This window comes from Lycium barbarum, chromosome 12 (assembly GCF_019175385.1).
Source record: "Lycium barbarum isolate Lr01 chromosome 12, ASM1917538v2, whole genome shotgun sequence".
NCBI lineage: Eukaryota > Viridiplantae > Streptophyta > Magnoliopsida > Solanales > Solanaceae > Lycium > Lycium barbarum.
In genome coordinates, this window is record NC_083348.1 from 66,943,688 (window position 1) to 66,963,308 (window position 19,621).

Sequence of the window (19,621 nt, forward strand, 5' to 3'; positions counted from 1 at the left end):
TAATTTGAACTTAAGATATGATTGTTAGAAGCATTATTATATAATAGGTCCGATTTGTTTAGTAGCACTTTTGTAGAAATTTGTTGTTATGCTACTGTTATTTTTGTGGATTGTTATATAAAAGATCTGAATAACTAATTGTTTTTCATTGTACCTTTAATGTGATATTTATATAGGCTGAAAAGTGAAATTTAATTGATGCCTCAGTAGCCCCAAAAAAAAGATACTTAAAATGTCATGATAATGCTTTATTATATGGGACCTAAGTCTAAGTGGGTGGACAATTATTTTGTCTATACCTTATAGGTATTAATGTGGTCCACTATCAGTGGTTTCTAAATAAGGCGTATGGAAGTTGACTTTATCTAGCCAGTGGATATTTGTTCTGCTAAAATTGGAATAATATATTTTTTTTTAATAGTAAGTTACTCCAAATAGCTTGATCTGGACTTCAATTTTTTTTTTATCTAAGGTATGGAGCTTCCACGGGTATGCCTACATCCGGGGCCAGAAGTGTACGATGTGTTAACACTCCAGGAGAAGCATCGATCACAGGCTGTGTGGGATGGTTCCTTGAGAGGATCGACCGGATTCCTGTTTTCACGCCGCGCGGATACCGAATTTTGGAAGCACGTGAAGCGTCATCCTTTTCATCCTGGCATCCTTGACTACTTTGGCCTGTGTGGATTTAGGGGAGTAGTAGAGGTAGGATGTGTATCATAAGATTGGGCAGTCATCACTGCACTTATAGAGAGATGTCGTCCTGAGACGCACACCTTTCATCTGCGTATGGGTGAGGCGACCATCACATTACAAGATATTGAGCTCATGTTTGGCATGGTTGTTGATGGTAATCCCTTGAATGATGTTAATGCTAGAAATATAAGTATTGTTGGGTGGCAACAATTAATCCATGAGCTTATTGGTTGGGCACCCGGTCTGAATTGTTTTAATGGTGTTAGTAGGTTAGAAGTAAATAAATTAATTGAATATATTAGAGGCTTAGATGACATTACAGATCAGACCCCAGAAATTGTCGTGCAACAGCGGGTTAGGTTGTACTTGCTATGGCTTTGTGGCGGCATGATATTTTCGGATAAGTCCGGTGACTTACTTAATTTAGACTATTTGCTTGACATGCATGACCTTAGAGCAATGAGTAGACAAGCTTGGGGAGCGACTGCATTGTCATATTTGTATACTTGTTTATGTCGCGCTTCGTTGAAGAAAGCCAAGGATGTGTGTGGATTCATTTCCTTATTGCAGGTACGTGACCTTTAAAATTATATTTTATTTGGTTGTCCTATTTGATAGTTATAAGGTTTTTATGTATTTATTTTAAATTTTTAATATAGGTTTGGGCTTGGGAGCGAATTATACCGATGCAGCCACCACCCAGGGCCTTTCAGGCACACACGGCTCTTGCACGAAAGTGGACTCATCGTAGCTCGCGAAAATGAGGCACGTGTTGTGCTACCCATATGTAGGGATGTATTAGACAACCTAACAGATGGTCAGGTATTTTATCATAATTATGGTTGTTAATGGCGTTTTGATATAATAGTTACGCTTATGTGTAATTTATTTATTTTATTATCATGTAATTTTATGTTCTTTCTATCGTAGTTTGTGTGACAGCCTTATTCAGAGGCCATCATTAATGGACTCCCTGAGTGGTGTCGGCGTGGCCGGGCTATTTGGATGGCGCAGGTTCCCCTTATTTGTGGGATCTATCGAGAGTGGCACATGGTAGACCGCGTTCTCAGACAGTTTGGTAGGAAGCAACATATTCCGGGACCATGTGCTGAGATTGATCCTTCTCATTACAAACGTGACAAGCGGTATGCTATAACAGTGGAGGATCAACAAAATTTTATACAAATGGACTTTTTGTGGGAAAATCGTCGACAAAGGGTAATTCTGGCCAAGTATGAAACTCAAGACCCAGAGTCATTATCAGAGTATTTTTGTTGGTATCGACGTCACTCGCGCACTTTCATAGGAAATCCTGCGCATAATGTGGATAGAGGATACCAACACATGGCAGGCAGGCATGAGGCACTAGTACGTACATTACATTCCATTAGATGTTTGATGTCTTTATATGTGTCTTAGACCACACTATCAAATCTTATAATTTAATTTTTTTTTAGGCTTTAGAGAATCGTACAGGTTGGCTCAGGAGACTATCCAAGATCCAACCAAGTCTAATGAAGTGAAGGAATTAGCAGAGATGTTTAGCCACATTAATACAGAGTCCATGGTTGTTGCCTCTCTGGGGACGATGTTGAGTTTCGCTCCCAATTATACACCACCAGCAGAGTATGTTGAGCCGCCTATTGTGCAAGTTCCTCGTCGTCAATGTCCTAATGTACCAAGACCTGTGGCGCGTGGTAGAGGACGCCCAGCAGGTAACAGACGGGGTCGAGGTCCCGTGGATCACCAGTTGGTTGATGAGAAAGAGGTTCGTTTTGATCAAGATATGCCCAGCTCAACGATGCCTGCAGCTGATGATGCATATTACCCAATAATAGATTTTGGTATGTACAACTCATCGACGTCTGCTCCCGAGGTCCAATCACCGGCCGTAATCAGATGTGAGGGGCCTTTTCAGGCATTCGCATCGTCTGAGCCTATTAGCCTCGCAGTTATGGCCCAACAGTTTGGTGTTCAGACAGGCAGCTCTTATGGGATGACTGAGGGGCCTTTACCTGCATTCACTGGACAGAGCTCTTCAATTGGGAGGAGACTGAGTTTTACTGACGTGAGTATTCTAACCACTCAAATAACTTGTATCTTGTTTAATTTCATTAATGTAATGGCTACCTTATGTGTCTATATTATTTATTTGCATAGTCTTCCATGGCATTTGATGTTGGATCCTCACACATTCCCGTGCCGGATGTACAGACTTTAGAGCTACAGGTTAGCTTTTTATTCAAACTATTTGGTGACTTGTGGTTGTTATGTGGTGTTTTGTCTTGGTTGCTTTGGTTGTTTTTGTTGGTATATGGTATTGGAGGAAGTCCTTGTTACAGGGGAGATGCTGTCCGATTTTACGTAGACAATCAAAATAATTGCTAAGAAAATTTATCTAACGAATCCAATCATGCAAAAATAACTTCTATTTTTTATGGCATTCACAGGATGCGGGTGTGATACAAGAGGAGGTTCACCAACGTAGATCAAAACGAGAGCGCCGGCAAACTAAGTGTGGCACGGGGGGAAAAAAGGGACACTGTAAAAATTGAATTTTTATTAATTATTGAATTTATCTCAAATCTCAATAGTTATGTAATCCATCAAGAATAAATATTATGTTTTGAATAAAGGTTAGATTTGAATGCTTACCAACGTTTTGCAACAAATAAAGGTTAGATTTGAATGCTTGCCAATGTTTTATAACAAAAACAATTGCATTCTTGATGTTACGACTACATGGCAGATTTAACGACTGCATGGATTCTCAGCTATAACGTGCATAAAAAATGTTTCATGCATCAATTACTGCAAAACTGCCAATGTTTTAAAACAAAATGAATTGTTGCAAAACCTTGGCAGGCCAACGTTTTGCAACAATTCATTTTGTTGATTGGTAAACGTTGGCTGGCCAACGTAGCAATAATTGATTCTTGAATTTTTTTTACGCCAGAGAATCCACGCAGTCGTCAAATCACGCATGCATCTGTAAAAGCAAAATAGTAAAATAATTTGTAATTTGTTTTTTGTTAAAGCGCAGAATTCATGCAGTCGTCAAATCTGCCATGCAATAATCAAATCAAGCATGCATTCGTAAAATCAAACAGTCAATAAATTTTTTCAACATCAGCATTATGACATTCAAAGGTCCGTGAATCATTTTTTTTATATACCAGTTAAGATTTGTATCCTGCATATCTCTCTGAATTCTCCACTTCTCTCTTGTAGACTTCATTTTTCAAGAATTCTCCACATCTCTCTTGCATTCTCCATTAATTTTTACATTTGTATTCTGTTGAAAATAATATGGCGAAAAATTATGTAAGAGTTAATTTATATTGGGGTGGTGAAGTTGTGTACGAAGAAGGTTCAGTGAGATATAACTGTCGTCTGGGAGCCGTACAAAGGTTTCCAATTTCCCGCAAATATGATCGTCTACAACGTGTTTTCATAAGCAAAATGGCCATAACTGATCCTAACCTTTCAGTGGTTATCACTGGACGATATCCAACATCAATTACGGCTAGGGGATTTCTCATTTACGAGGAAACTCTTATTTCGGACGATGACTCCTTATCGTTATTTCTTCAAAGTCTTGATATATTTAACAATCATATCAGTATAGCGACACTTGACATGTATGCAACTGTCGAACGCTCTACTAATGTTGAAGCACCCACTGACGATGAGTTTGATATTTGGGGTACTACGTATCTTCCCGCTATGAATATTGGGCTTCAAATAGGTACACTTCAACAAGAAACAATGGTAGGAGTTGGTAGCCAGTCACATAAATTTGGTTGGACTATGCAGAGCTGTGATATTCCTGGACCGAGTAGTGCTCCAGATACAAGTGAATTAGGTGGCGGGAGTATAGTTCGATATCTCCCTACTCAAGTGGAGTCATTTACGGAAAGGTAAATATAATGATGTTTTTTTCGCTTAAACTAGGAGACTTCTAACTAATTGTTTTTGAGATTTGAACGCCTTGAATTTTCCTATGTTTGTAGGTGTAACGATTTTGAAGAAAACCCAGTATTAACTCCGCTCACACAAATTATGAGCAATAATGATGTAGCTAATGATCACTCCGATGAGTCAGATAGTGATATCCCATTAGATCACACAGAAACAGACGATGATCACTCATCTGATGATGATGGTCATTCTTATGAAGACATTACTGCTCGAAGTGATGGTAACATTAGCTACCATTCTAATGCGATTCCATATTTGGATAACACAGAAGAAGGCCCAGATGATTTTGCCTTCATGAGAGATGACGGTCCAGTTCGATCTGCACTTTGGGATTGTAAAAAATCTGAATTTACCAGATTAGGTTAGTATGGTGGCAATGAATATTCTTTTTCTTTGTTGGCCCATTTTTAGGGGGTTGATAATTTTCCTTATATTATGCAATTAGGTATGTTATTTCAGAACAAGTAGGAAATGAAAGGCGCAGTGAGACATTATTGTCTCAAAGAAAAGAAAGAGTTCATTTGTGATCAGTCCAAAGGTAAATTTTGGAGGGTTATTTGCAAGCGTCATATGTTGGGATGTGAGTGGATGATCCGTTTTAGAGAAATTTCAAGTGGTATGTGGAAGGCAGACAAAGCGGTTCTCCACCACAGTTGTCTCACAGATGATTACAGAAAGGATCATTCCAATTTGAACAGTCACCTAATTGCTACTACGTTGATACCATATATTATGGTCGATCCATACATCAGTATTAAGTCAGTTCAGCAAAAAATAAAAGGATTGCATACGTTTACTCCTAGTTATAGAAAAGCACAAAAGAGGCGTAAGAAAGCTATTGAAATGGTATTTGGTGATTTTGAAACCTCTTCAAGACATTGCCCCGATACATGGCTGCCTTAAAATATTTCAATTAGGGGATCGTTGTTGAGTGGGAGCACTAATCAACTACAATGCAAGGTGAACACATCTTCAAGTTTATTTTCTGGGCTTATAAACCAAGCATCGATGGATTCAAAAGTTGTAGGCCTGTCATCTCAATAGACGGTACTCATCTGTACGGTAAGTATGAGATGAAACTGCTAATTGCTGTTGAAATTGATGCGAACAATAACATTTTTCCACTTGCATATACTGTTGTTGCACGTGAGAGCTTTGAGTCCTAGACGTGGTTCCTTGTGTTGTTGTGGAGACATATTGTTCGTGAGAGACAAGGAATTGGACTTATTTCTGACCGTCATCAGGGCACCTTGCAACGTGTCCAAACACATGATTGGTTACAACTACCATCCACACACCATAGGTTTTGCGTTCGGCATTTGAAAAGCAACTTTAATAAAAAGTTCCTCAACAGTGACCTTGAGAAACTATGGTTGGCGGCTACAGAGCACCAGAAGAAGAAGTATAGAATGAGGATGGAACAAATCAAAAGAATGTCACCTCCAGCGCATCTGTGGTTAAAAGCTCTTCTGGAGGAGAAATGGACATTGCATAAGGACAACAGTCATAGGTGGGGGACTATGACAACGAATGTCTCCGAGTTTTACAACGGTTTATTGAAGAAAACTCGTGGATTTCCCATTACTGCCATGGTCCGTTATATGTTTAAAAATCTTGTTGATCGGTTTGTTGAGAGAAGCACCCTTGCTGATTTGTTGATTGCGGATAAAAAGTTTTGGCTGCGCGCTGTTGAAAAGAAGTTTGATGAATATTGGGAGAGATCCCTAAAGCATACAGACATGCAGCAATACAATGCAGCTGAAGGGGTCTTTGAGATTCTGACATTTGCACACGAAGGTAAGGGCGGAAATATCCATAAAGTCTCTGCCGAAGGGAAAAAGTGTTCGTGTGGGAAGTGGAGAAACTACCATATGACATGTTCACATGCAATTAAATTTTGTGATATCCGCGGAATTCAATCAAAGACCTATGTTAGCAAGTACTACAGTTGCAGGTTTTACAAGTAAACGTACAGTGGAAATTTTTCACCGTTAGGTGATGAGGCATATTGGCCACCTTCTCCCTTCAGTTTAATTGCAAACACTAAATACGAGCGAACTTCAGGAGCGCGAACTACAACTAGAAGGAGGAATGAAATGGATATAGCTCCTGCTCGCATGACTAGAAATTGTAGTACGTGCAAGCAAACATGTCATAACAAGAATCGCTGCCCTGACAGAAATCAGTAGTTGTTGTTGCTTGTTGGTTTTTATGTTTTTTCTTAAGTTGTACGATCGTTGTTTCCTTATGTAATCTTCCAAGAATATATAACATGTCTTGTGCCATTTAATAGTTATTATGTAATTTAACATTTACTACTCAGTTAATGTGTGGCGTTTATTTAACTTATATTTTATTTTTTTATTTTTGTTCGCATATATAACACATAGTTAATTATTGCATGTGTTAAAATATTTATTTGAGTTAATCACTGAAATTAACTATATGCTTTAAAAATTAAAAAAATCAATAATTTTTTTTTATTAAAAACATAGCCGAATATGATTTAAATAAAGGCAACGTCTTACAAACTATTTTGTAAAACGTTAGGGAGAAAAAATATATATTAATGGTATAACGTGGACTGATCCACGTTATACAAATCAGTCCACGTTATACCATTAAATAATTTTTTTTCTGTTGTGATTTCTGACAATGAAGAAAAAATTTGGGGTATAACGTGGAGGAGTCCACGTTATACCCGTTTTGGTATATTTCTGAAAGGCAACCCCCTTTTAATTTATACCGTGTATTTTTATGCCCTTTAGGCTCCGGACTCTGACACTACCACCTTAACCTTAGAGCTGGCATTAGTGTAACATACTAGCATCCATGGAGAAGCAAGAGGAAAATTAATTAAATTTAGCGGTCAAATTCCTTTCTGGTTTATGAGAACTCGAAGTCCTTAGAATCAATTGCCATGGGATACTCATCAGTCAGCTTAAAATTGTACTCGCAACAAATCTATAGGTCACCTTAAGCTCAGAGAGAGGTTTTAATCCTTCTATTAAAGGAAATGACTTGGCATTAGGTACTATCAGTTAAGGGTGATTGTAAAGGACCAAAATGAAACAACCGGACCATTTTGATCATTTTCTCTGCTACAAGCAGCGACCTAGTGTCATCTATATAATTCCGAGACAAAGGCCCGGTGACATGGTGCTCTCACAGATGAGTATTGCTATTTATCTTTGTGATTTTCCCCCATTTATCTTCCTAATTATTATGCAAAAAAGAATCAAGAGTCGCATTTATTGCCTTCCTAAAAGAGTGGAATGGTTGCAACTTCCTAAAATAACGTACCAATTTTAAACGTTGCTAGGTAATGGTGGCAATTAAAGTTATTAACAAAAAAAACATTCTAACTGTTACTTTTCCTTCTTTTCTTCCTTCCCTTCTCACACCACACCAGAAAGGTAGATGTGTTGACTGTTGCCTTTCTGTTCCAAATTATCCCAGGAAGAGTAATTTGCAATAAGAATACAAGAAGAGCATAAAAAAAAAAATGTTAGAATGATCGAGTTGTGTCAAAGAAGGTCATCACTTTGGTGCAGATCAAGAGACCTACTCTTCCGAATTTCTTCTTGTGTCATAATAGGCGAACATACATTCATCAACACGAAAAAGGAAGTTCAATGACGGCGGAAGATTCATCCTCAGATATGGTCACATGAGTTTGGTAAGCATAAATATACTATTCAGTTAGTTTTAAGTTTGAATGATTTACAAATATATATACTCCTATAATTTATTCTTTGTAGCTTATTTTAGCATTTTTATTTTGTTATTTTTTTCATCTCTTCTTCGGCTTTGTTACTATATGATCCTTCACAATTAAATAGTTGCTTTGATATGTTCGACTTCAACTGAAAATCATTTTTATTCATCAACTTTTGTTGGCATCTCTACTTTTGAACATGTGTTAGTGTTGATCACATCAATACCACACTTGGGATTGACAGTGGCGGAGCCACAGCCCTGCACACCCTTGACCGAAAAATTATACCGTGTAGACATGTCAATTATTACGTATTACAAACATATACTACATATTGAACACCCTTAATATATAGATTATATGAATTCGAACACCCTTGACAAAGCTCCACCACTGGGGATTGATGGTCGTCAATGCCTTCGCTTTAACTTTAGAGTATGGGATAGTTAAAAAATAAATGGAACTTCCTTTGTGAGGTTGTTGTTGTCTCCTTTTCATTTGAAGAGATAATACTCTTTATTATTTGGATATTAGAAAAATACTAATTCGTAAATACAATGAGGTTTTCCTAGTGGTAAAAACTTGAATATAACGTGATTATTTTAGTTTTTGCTTTGACAACTATTTCGGAGCGAGTGGTTTTATGCTCTGTATTGGTTTCACGAGTCATGCTCGGCATTATTCGAGTCCCCATGCAAGAAGGCATTTTTCACATCTAACTGATACAATGGCCATGATTGTGTTCTGTAATTGCTACTTCATACATCTAATATGTGAAAAAGTGCACCAAACGTAACTACATTTAATAATGCATCTAATCTGTGAAGAAGTTCAGGTCAACAACTTCCAAAATTTGCTACTCTTTGCAAATTCACAATGAGGCAAGAATCATAATCGTACTATCACACATGACACAACTTATAATGATTTTTAATGGTATCATAATTGGATGTATGCTCTATAAGTGAAAGTAATATTGAGTAGTGATTTTCTTCTAATAGTATCAAGCTATCTGATATTCGTTTTCCCCATATTATAGAATTATGCATATAATTTTGTATTTCTAAATTCTTTTCACAAACTTCTCAGTTATTTTTTCCATTTTCATTCTTAATACTCAAAGATTTGTTGTTTTTGTGTTATTTATAATTTTGATTTTAAGAGAATAAAGAAGGAAAGAAGAAGAAACCAAAAGCAATTAAGAGCCTGTTTGGATGGGCTTATGCTTATAAGCTGTTTGCTGCTTATAAGCTAAAAAAAATAAGTTGGGGTAGTCTAACTTATTTTTTTTTTGGCTTATAAGCCGTTTTCAGCTTATAAGCTGCTTTAGATAAGCTAAGTCAAATGGACCCAATTATTTTTTTGAGCTTATTTTAAGCACAAAATGACTTTAAGCTGACCAGCCAAACACTCAAAAAAACTGAAAACAGATAAGCAACTTATAAGCCAATCCAAACGGGCTCTAAGGAGGAGAAAAGACAAATGATCCCGTGATCATAAAAATAGCAGTTATGCCTCTTGGAAAAAGAGAACAGTTGCACCATATCGCCTTAAATATTAACTTGCGATCTGAAGTTTGTTCCTGAAAATTCACACATTGAATGAGTCATTTGGATGGTAACTACCAAGACATTAATCTAGGCATCTAAGAAAATAACATGTTAGAAACTTTTTCCTTTTATAGACATAATAAATGAGTATACTAGAACTTTTATTGTGAAATTTAGAGTGCTGGATTTGCAGAAAATATGCCGAAATGTGGAGATTTTTTAGCTGAAGTTTTAGAGTCCCGGAATGGGTAGAATATGTGCTAAAATGTGACATTTACAGTCCTAAAATGCGCAGAAAATGTGTTGAAATTTACAGTTTTTATTGATGAAGTATAGTGTGCTGAAATGGGCTGGTGATTTGTGCTGAAACTGTGTTGAAAGACTGCTAAAATTGCACTGTAAAGAGAGCAGTAAAAGTCCAGGCTCGACAAATCATTGATCTCCATAAGTCTTTAATCATTATAAAGTATATTGTCCATCGTGGAATCGTATAATCAATACTTTTTGTGCATACAAAATTAGAGAAAATTTTATATCAAGGAAAAAATGTTACAGTCAGAAAACACGTATTAGAAGATAAAATTGATCAAAAAATACTGACATTTGCTATCATTTATTATAGCTTCTTGAGATATGTGACAATATCGAATTTCCACATTTATGTTAGAAAATATTGTGATAAATGTCTTTACTTTTTACAAGAAATGACCTTTACGTTATTTTTTGTATTTGGATATTAGTGAAGGATCATTTATAAGCTAAATGAGGTCATTCACGACCGCGCGAACTGCGGTAAATTACCTAGTTTCAATATATTTTTGTGAGAAAATGTTTATCTTTAGAACTGGATAGTTGTCTTGCAAGTTGCACCAGTCAGCCAAATGGAATTCTTGATAGTCGGTCCACTATCTGTGTATTTATACTAATTTTATATTACTGATGGCATTTTGATATTTGAATATTAAAGTTTTACGAGTGAGCAAGAAAATTATTTAAAGATAACGTAATACTGAAGGATTATACGAGTTTTAGAAAATTGTTTAGAGTTTGAGAGGTAAAATGATTCTCACCTTGGCACAATACACAACTTTTTAGCCTTGGATAGAATCATACGGTCACTTAAAGTGCTTCACAATTCAGTATTTTAATATTTTAAGGTTCTGAAAATACTAATATGAAATTATTCGTATTTGAGATAAAAAAAAAACTCTTTCTATCTCAATTTATGTGTGGTGTTTAAATTAAATGGAGTTTAACAAATAAAAGATTTTTTTTAAATTCGTGCTCAGAATAAGTCATAGAATTTATGTGAATATAAATCATCTCATTAAAAATAAAATTAATATTTTAAAGATAAATTAATACTAAATATAAAAATATATCACTTTTTTTGCACGGCTAAAAAAAAAAAATGCCACATGGATAGAGGAATAATATTTGGTGCTCAATTAAAATCAAGAGTGTCTTTCTTTTTTCCCCCAAATTATGTTAAAAAAAAAAAAGTTCTTTCAAAAATGAAAAGAAGTAAAAATCTCGTTTTACGAGGTGAACAGAGCCACTTGGATTTCTATTCAAATCCATGGGCCTTTGCGTACATTGATTGAACCAAAACAAATTACAGCCAATGAGAACATTCCAGAGGAAATACTTTTCGTTTTTTAAAATTCACTCAACTTTGATTAATATTTTAAGATATATTTTTTCACTAAATTAATATAAAAAAATTATAAATTTTAATACTTTTTATGTAATTTTTATATATATAAATTTTAATTTTAAAATATTAAATTAATCTAATCCGATATAAATTAGGATAGAGGGACTATAAATATGGGCAATCACATTTTAGGCAGTCTGCCAGGTAAAGGCTCTATTGTTTGAAGTGCCTTCACTTTCCAATTTCTGCTGCTCCATCTTCCCATGGCTTCCTCCACCATTAACCGATGGTTGAGGCCCGAGGTCTGTCTCTCCATCTCTTCAAGTTTTGTTTTGCTACTATCTCCGTTTTAATTTCTTTGTCTTATTTTTCTTTTTAGTCATATTGTCTCTTTCCATATAACATGATAAGCACAATAAGATTAAAATGCATTTTGGTATATTTTGAGTATCTTTAGTTTTATTACATAGGGGGTAGGGGAAGGAAAAATGGGGAGGATTACAATGTGGAGATTTGAATTCTTACCAATAAGATTAAAAAAAAAAGTATCTTTAGTTTTAGAAAAGTTTTCTTTTTCGTAAACTGTATGTCTAAGTCAAAACCAGACAAACAAATTAAAAATGAAGAAATATTTTATTGTTTGGGACATAGATCTAGTATAGAAGCAACGGGTGCATGTGTGATATGATAGTACATTTACTAGTTCTACATATGAGGTTTTTTGGGTTCTCTATAGTTTCGCTTATTAGATCCGAGTAACTGAATACTGACGATGATGCAATAATTTGTGGTGTTACAGGTGTATCCACTATTTGCAGCAGTAGGAGTAGCTGTTGGAATTTGTGGGTTTCAATTAGTTCGCAATATCTGCGGCAACCCTGAAGTCAGGTAACCTTTCCTCTGTTCATGCCGTTGGGTTTTTATATATATATATATATATATATATATATATATATATATATATATATATAACTATGAATTGCCTGATTCTTGAAATTACTATTAGAAATCTTATTTTGCACTACATTTGACATGCTCCGTATTTGGACCTCCTAAGCAGCGAACTTCTTAATGAAAAGACATGCATAAAGGTTGATCCAGCATATAAAAGTGGAAGATAATAATTTAAACTTGTATAATATATTCATAGGTGTAGGTCAGGTGTGCATCCACAACATTTATATTTTGGATGTGTCTCTGTCAGCATAATGCATCTCCTTAGTTTCATACTTGTATTGTTGCTCTTGAATTTGGTTAAATTCATTGACAGCAAAAATTTTGGTACACATATTTAAACAATAGAGACTGAATATGTAATTTTTTTTGTTTTTTTTGTTTACATCTTATCATATGCATAGATTATACATGTGTGAAAATTTAGGGCAATTTTTCAATTTATGTAAATATGAAAGGAAGAATGATACTGCGAGGAAAAAAGAACGCAAAAGTAAGGCAAACAATTTTCAAAAAAGGAGAATTTTTGCGGGGCAGGGTTGCGAGGAATTTTTTGGGAGGTTATTCTTTCGTGTTTAAAAATTTGTCGAAAAACTAAATCAGTTATTTACATGACTTAAAAGGACAAGGATTTAAGATCCGTTAGTTACTTCTACAACTTTGTTTGGTCATTAGAGGTATAATCAATTTCAACTGCAACTTTTGTTCAGTGTCTAAAATGAGCTTATGGGGCATGTAATGGGGAGATCTACATTGGTTGAGACCTTTCTATGTTAGAAATTTCCTTTAAAAATCTGATATGGAAAGGGAAGAAAGAAAACTGTGTGAAGGAGGGCTTTGAACTTCTCTATACTACAGTTCTCTGCTACTTTTAGTGGACTTTTTCCTTCTGTTCTGATTGTGTGTTAAGAGTTTTGCATATTTGGTTGTTCATTATTGTATCAGATGTTTTTTTTTTTTTTTTTAAAACCAACATGTAAAGAGAGAAGGTAACTGTAAATAGGACCTTCAACTTCTCTGAGCTGCAGCTTATTGCTACTTGTAATGGATGTTGCTCTTTGTTCTTTGGACCCATTGCAATTGATGTTTGTTTTTTCCTAACAAAGAAATAAGAAGTGGAGTTGCAGAAAGTAGAATATTGCAATATATTCTATTATTTCGCTGATGTCTTTGTGTTTTGCAAAACATAGGGTGACCAAGGAAAACAGGGGAGCAGGAGTGCTGGAGAACTTTTCAGAAGGGGAGAAATATGCAGAGCATGCTCTTAGGAAGTTCGTTCGTAACAGGTCTCCAGAGATTATGCCGTCTATCAATGGCTTCTTCAGCGACCCAAAGTGACGCCCAAATTTAAGCCTAAAATTTATTGTTTGCTATTGACATTTGAATGAGATAGACAGACTGAAATGGTTGTTTTCTTCACTAGATTGCATTCAAAATTGATTCAGATATATAAAGATAATCTCAAACTAAATGTCATTAACAATCACAATTGCTTGTCTCCAAAAGTGAACCTTTACATTTTCATTTATATCTACTCCCTTTTTGCTTCAAATTTTCATTCGCTAAATCAAATTTTCATTCGCTAAATCATAAATGAGTAGCACTATTTTCGTTCATAGGAGTGCAACTACTGTGTTAGCCTAGGTTTTACATGGCTCAGTTACTGAGCTTAGACATTTCACTGTTCGATCAACCAATTCAAATCGCCACGTCTTCAGGAGCAAGTGCTTGACCTTTCTGATACCAAAGAAGAGTGACCTTTATCTTTTAATGCATGTTTCCAGTTATTCTTAACTCTATAATAAACCCTAAAAGAGGGTTGTCTCATTATATCTTGGAGAAATTGTGGTCCGTGCTACTTAATATGACATCCACTACCTTGATGCTTTCTGAATGATCACAGGTAAAATTTCCGTTATGATATAACTATGTACAGAATACATTTGTGAATCTAGCTCAGTTTGTATTGATTTTCTTCCGCCTTTTCATCTCTGATCTAAAGATTCCTCAATGGCGATTACTGAACCCCAAATTGGGACAAATGGTCCAACTAATGCTGAAAATTCTGGGCAAAACTCGACTACAAGTCAAGGTCCAGGAATCGATTATAATCACCCGCTTTTCTTGCATTCTTCCGATTTAAGTGGGATACAAATCATTACATTTCAATTAACTGGTGTTGAAAACTTTGCAATTTGGCACAATTCGATGAAACTTGCTCTATTAGGCCGGAACAAACTTGGTTTGGTAGATGGATCAATTTCCAGAATCAATGGGAAACCATTGGGAAAGGGTCAATGCAATAGTTCTTTCTTGGGTGATGAGTACAGTATCCAAGAGTTTACTAGGTGGGATCATGTATGCCACGAGTGCACAAGTGGTGTGGAATGAGTTGTGCGAAAGATTCAACAAAAATGATTGTTCAAGAATTTTCAATATTCATAACGAAATTGCAACATTATCTCAAGGTACTGCATCTGTTTCGACTTATTTCACAAAATTGAAGAAGCTCTAATCCCAACTCCTTGTTGTAATTGTGCCAAGTCTAAAGAATTTCGCGCACTCACAAAACTGAAAATGTTTCAATTGTTGTTGGGGTTGAATGATTCATATCAATAAGCTAGAAGTCAGATTTTATTAATGAATCCCATGCCATCTATAAATCAAGCATATTCCATGATAATAAGTGATGAAGGACAGAAATTTGTGGCTGCTACACCTGGTATTTTGTGTAGTAATCCTGCATCTGTAGGAAATATTGATATGGCAATGTATTCAAGGGGAAATAATGGTTTTCATGGTAATGGTGGTAACAACAATGTTTCATGGTAATGGTAGTGGTGCTGGACCTTCAAGGGTCAAAAAGAACTATAACTTGCAATGTGATGTGCGTAAACTGAAAGGACATACAAGAAATCAGTGTTATAAAATAGTGGAGTATCCACCGGATTATAGGTTCAAGAAGAGGCCCTATGGTGCACTAAATGAACAACAACGTGGTCATTCTCAGTACAGGCAAGATCAGTTCAGGCAAGCCCCTTATTCTGGAGATTCATCAGCTCACAATGTGGTTGTGTCATCTGAGAACAATGTGGGTGCAAACAATCAAAGTTAAACGAGTTGTTCTTTGACCGTATATTTGACATAGAATTTTTAATTTTTTCGAAATAAAATTTACATATTTGAAAACTACGTAAAAAGTACTATAAATCATATCATAATTAATAATTTAAAATATTTTAAAGACATATGAAAAAATTACGGTCAAAGAACAAATTATTTGACTCTCAAAAAGTGAAAAATGTCAATCTTTTTGGGACGGAGGGAGTACCTTTTTTCCTTCAACCCCAATTATAAGAAAAAAATGTGGTGTCATGTACCAATCATTATGTGACACGTGTCAATTTCTTTAAAAACATTTTTCCTTTTCTTTCTTTTGGCTCTTTCTCTTTCTTCCCCATTATACCCACCCTTTCATCTTCTTCAGCATCCTTTCCGCAAAAATCAAATTTCAGCCATTTGAATCCTTTGCCTTTTTGGTCCAAAATCAAAAAATCTAATTCACGTGATATATGTTTCAGCATATTTAACATTGAATTAATTAAGTTGATAGGAAGTTGAATATGTGATCGGATGAAAAAAAACAAAAATGTTTATCAACTCATAGTGAACTAATAGTTTGAAATGGCTGCTTCGAATGGGCGTGAGTATTTTGAATTAGATGTGGAGGCACAGAATGAGAGTTCCGGTGATATGGCTTTGGTGAAGCGGACGCCGGAGGAATCTGAAGAGAAAACAGAGCTCACGGCGCCCCTCATGAGCTCCGACCCTACCACCGTTAATCACTCAGTCAATTAGAAACCACCATGGGAGCACCCAGCAACACCTCCGTCCACTGTGCTAACTCCATCGGATCTCCACCCATGTTTCAATCGTACGCACCTCCTCAACCGCCATTTGAAACCCAGCCACACATAAACAAATTTTCACTTCAGTTTTAGGAGGGTGTTTGCTTGAATTATTTGGTGATTCCGGTGAGTCGAATTTTTCGGTCAGTGCGAGCTCTCTTCAAAAGAGAAGAAAGAAGAAATAAAGAAAAAAGAGAAGAGAAAGAAAAAAAAAAGAAAAAAGTTAAAAATATATTTAACAAAACGATATTGTAAAAATTAATTTTTTTATTTTTCACGCTCCCACAGAGAGTCATATACACGCTCAATGCCAGGTGACCTCAAAAGGGTCCAATGATTCAGCTTTAAACTGGTCCAGGGGGTCCTAGGTGCCTTTTTTTTAAAACAATGTCAACTTTTTTGCAACTTCCTAGCTCTGGTACGCTGAGTCATCACATTTATCAATTACAACGAAAAGGATTATCAAGATAGCGAATAATGAGTCCTGAAATATAAAAAACCAACCCCCGAGCCAGGAAAAAAGGTTCGGATGGTGGAAAGAAAACAGAGAACTCCAATTCTAGTGGTCAACAGTGTTGACTTCTTGCCACTCACCGTCAGCTACTTTTTCCTACAATATGATATTGTTATTACCAGCAGCTAGTGCCAACAAAATTTTCCGTTAGCGAACATGAGAGCCTCCAAACAGGACTTTTCAAGTCTTTAAGAACCTTCCGCTCCTACTGATGTCCCTCCTTTGTGATGTCCATAAGACAACCGTACCATCCTCTGAAGCACTAGCAATTGTTGACTTTGGAAGCCCCAAGTTTGGCGCCCAGGCTACATCTCTCTCCCAATTACTATGCATCCGAAGTGCAGGAAGCAATTCATCTTCCATATGCCATTATATAACTTTTAGACCTTCACGGTATTATCTAGAGATGGTAAAATTAACCCATAAGAATATGTACCGTCCAACCCGTCTGAGTTTGGGCGAGTTATTGACTTATCCATTTATTAGCTCAATTCATTTCAGCTCATCAAAAATTGAGCTAATATGTAGTCCAAATTGACGTATGAGAAATCTTGTCAAAATAGTTTCAAACAGTTTTTTATTTTATTTGATATGTTATGTATAGCATAATAAAGGAAAATAATATAATTTATAAGGTACTAAAATATTATAAAAGAACAACAATACAATTATAACATAGTAAGAATTGAGCGGGTTGGGTAATAACTCCCATTTTAGCTCATTTCAGCCCAAAAACTTTTGGGCGGGTAAATAACCCGCTCATTTATTAACGGGCAATTTGCAGCATTATCCTTCGCTGGGGGTGGTCTTTAATTTTTGTCCCTCAAATTGGCGGTCTTTAACTTTTACCCTTAAGGCTCAAATTCTGCCTCATGGATAGTTTCGCAAATTTTGCTTTGCGATTTTTTTTTATTTTTTATTTTTACTGAACTAGAGTTCGAATCCATAACCTCGGAATATTAGGCGAAGGGTAAAACTAAAGACCATCAAATTGAAGGGTAAAAATTAAAGACCACCCCAAATGAAGGGCAATCCGCGCCAAAAAAAGTTTATTAACTCAACACATTTTGACCTGTCCAAATTCAACCCAACCCGCCCATTCGACACCTCTAAATATCACAACCACCGGATGCTAGCTTTTCAACAGGCTCAAGCATACCCGAACCTACTAAAGTTTAACGAGACATTGACAGTACCCATGAAAGAGATGTTACACCGACTGGATGAGCTGGTTTATTTTCGTGGCGTCCCAACTACCATCCGACCTAGAAATGTGAATTGAGATATCACCATCCAAAGAACCACAGGCTAAGCAAAGCCCAAGTTCATGGTGGGACCACCAAATAGATTTATTAAAGCATGACTTGCGGTCATTAAAAGCATTAGCTTGTGTCCGTTAGTCGTCATTGCCTTCCTTCCAGATTATGACTTTACCGTCGTACATACACTAGACTCTAGAGTGTTCATTTATCAATGTAATCAAATATGTTGTAACAAAATAATATGACTTGTTTTTGATATTTCAATTATTTTGCACTAAATCCGTCAACCGGTTCAAACCGAACCGGACCGGACCGGTAACCGGTTACGGAACTAGCCGGTTTCCGGTTAAAAAAATGGCCGGTTCCGATTTACCAGTTTGAAACCCCAAACCGGAACTGGTCCGGTTCAAACTGTCCAAAACTTTTTTTTTTTTTTTGTATTATATATATATATATATTATAGTATTTATTAGTATATTGTAGGTATATTTACATATGTTATATAAGTTTATAAGTAAAGTTTAAATATTTACTGACCAACAGGCTAACAGCAAGTCAGCAATACATAAATATATATATATATATATATATATATACCTAAAATATAGTAAGAATATACTTATATATATCAATATGCTTAGGTTATATAACTTATATATATATATATATATATATATATATATATATATATATATATATATATATATATATATATATATATATGTTTAAGTTATATGTATATTATATAGGGAAAAGGGTTCAAAACACACTCAAACTATGGCCAAAGTTGCTATAACACACCTGAACTTTGCGGGGGGGTCCTATGACCCCCCTGTACTTATTTTTTGTGTATTTTGTATGCTTTTATATGGTGACCTGTACAAGCGATTGTATCTACTCTCTTTGAGCGCGTAAGATTCCATATAAAAGTGTAAATAATACATAAAAAATAAGTCCAGGGGGGTTATAGGACCCCTGCAAAGTTCAGGTGTGTTATGACAACTTTGGCAAAATCTGATCAACAAATTACTGTTCATCTTTTTCATAGAGAACTGGACTGAAATTTGATCCTAATGCACTTCAAATCTCAACCAAACATCACAAAATTTCAGATTCGAATTCCTCTCGACGTTCCGATTCTTTTGATATATCACCCACTCGAAATGGAGCTCATTTGCGGCAACCCGAAAATTCGAGTTCGAAGCTTCAAGCTTTGTTCATGGAAGTCATGGAGTCGTTCAGTTCTTCTTCACGTTCCAGACGTCTTCTAAGCTCGAGTTCAGCTTCAAACAATCAGCAACCAAGAATTTTATTCATCAAATCCGAAATTTGAAGACCCAGATATGAAAGCTTCAAGTCGAAACTCGACGTCCCTAATGGA

The 19,621-nt window shown here is 35.7% G+C and overlaps 1 protein-coding gene and 1 pseudogene across 1 annotated transcript; one reads left to right on the forward strand and one right to left on the reverse strand.

Annotated features, from left to right (window-relative positions):
* Positions 1-11,747: 11,747 nt before the first annotated feature.
* On the forward strand, positions 11,748-14,084 carry LOC132623660 (uncharacterized). The gene is made up of 3 exons (XM_060338449.1): positions 11,748-11,904; positions 12,402-12,490; positions 13,747-14,084. Exons 1-3 carry the CDS (start codon positions 11,866-11,868, stop codon positions 13,892-13,894), a joined length of 276 nt encoding a protein of 91 aa, XP_060194432.1. The 5' UTR covers positions 11,748-11,865; the 3' UTR covers positions 13,895-14,084.
* A 2,848-nt stretch (positions 14,085-16,932) lies between these two features.
* Positions 16,933-18,422, reverse strand: LOC132624370 (protein transport protein SEC13 homolog B-like; annotated as a pseudogene).
* Positions 18,423-19,621: the final 1,199 nt, after the last annotated feature.

What these genes read in the sequence shown, in the direction of transcription:
- LOC132623660 (XM_060338449.1), top strand. Translation starts at nt 11,866, where the DNA reads ATGGCTTCCTCCACCATTAACCGATGGTTGAGGCCCGAG. An exon ending in ACCGATGGTTGAGGCCCGAG is followed by an intron (nt 11,905 to 12,401) that starts GTCTGTCTCTCC and finishes GTGGTGTTACAG; the next exon opens with GTGTATCCACTATTTGCAGC. An exon ending in TGCGGCAACCCTGAAGTCAG is followed by an intron (nt 12,491 to 13,746) that starts GTAACCTTTCCT and finishes TGCAAAACATAG; the next exon opens with GGTGACCAAGGAAAACAGGG.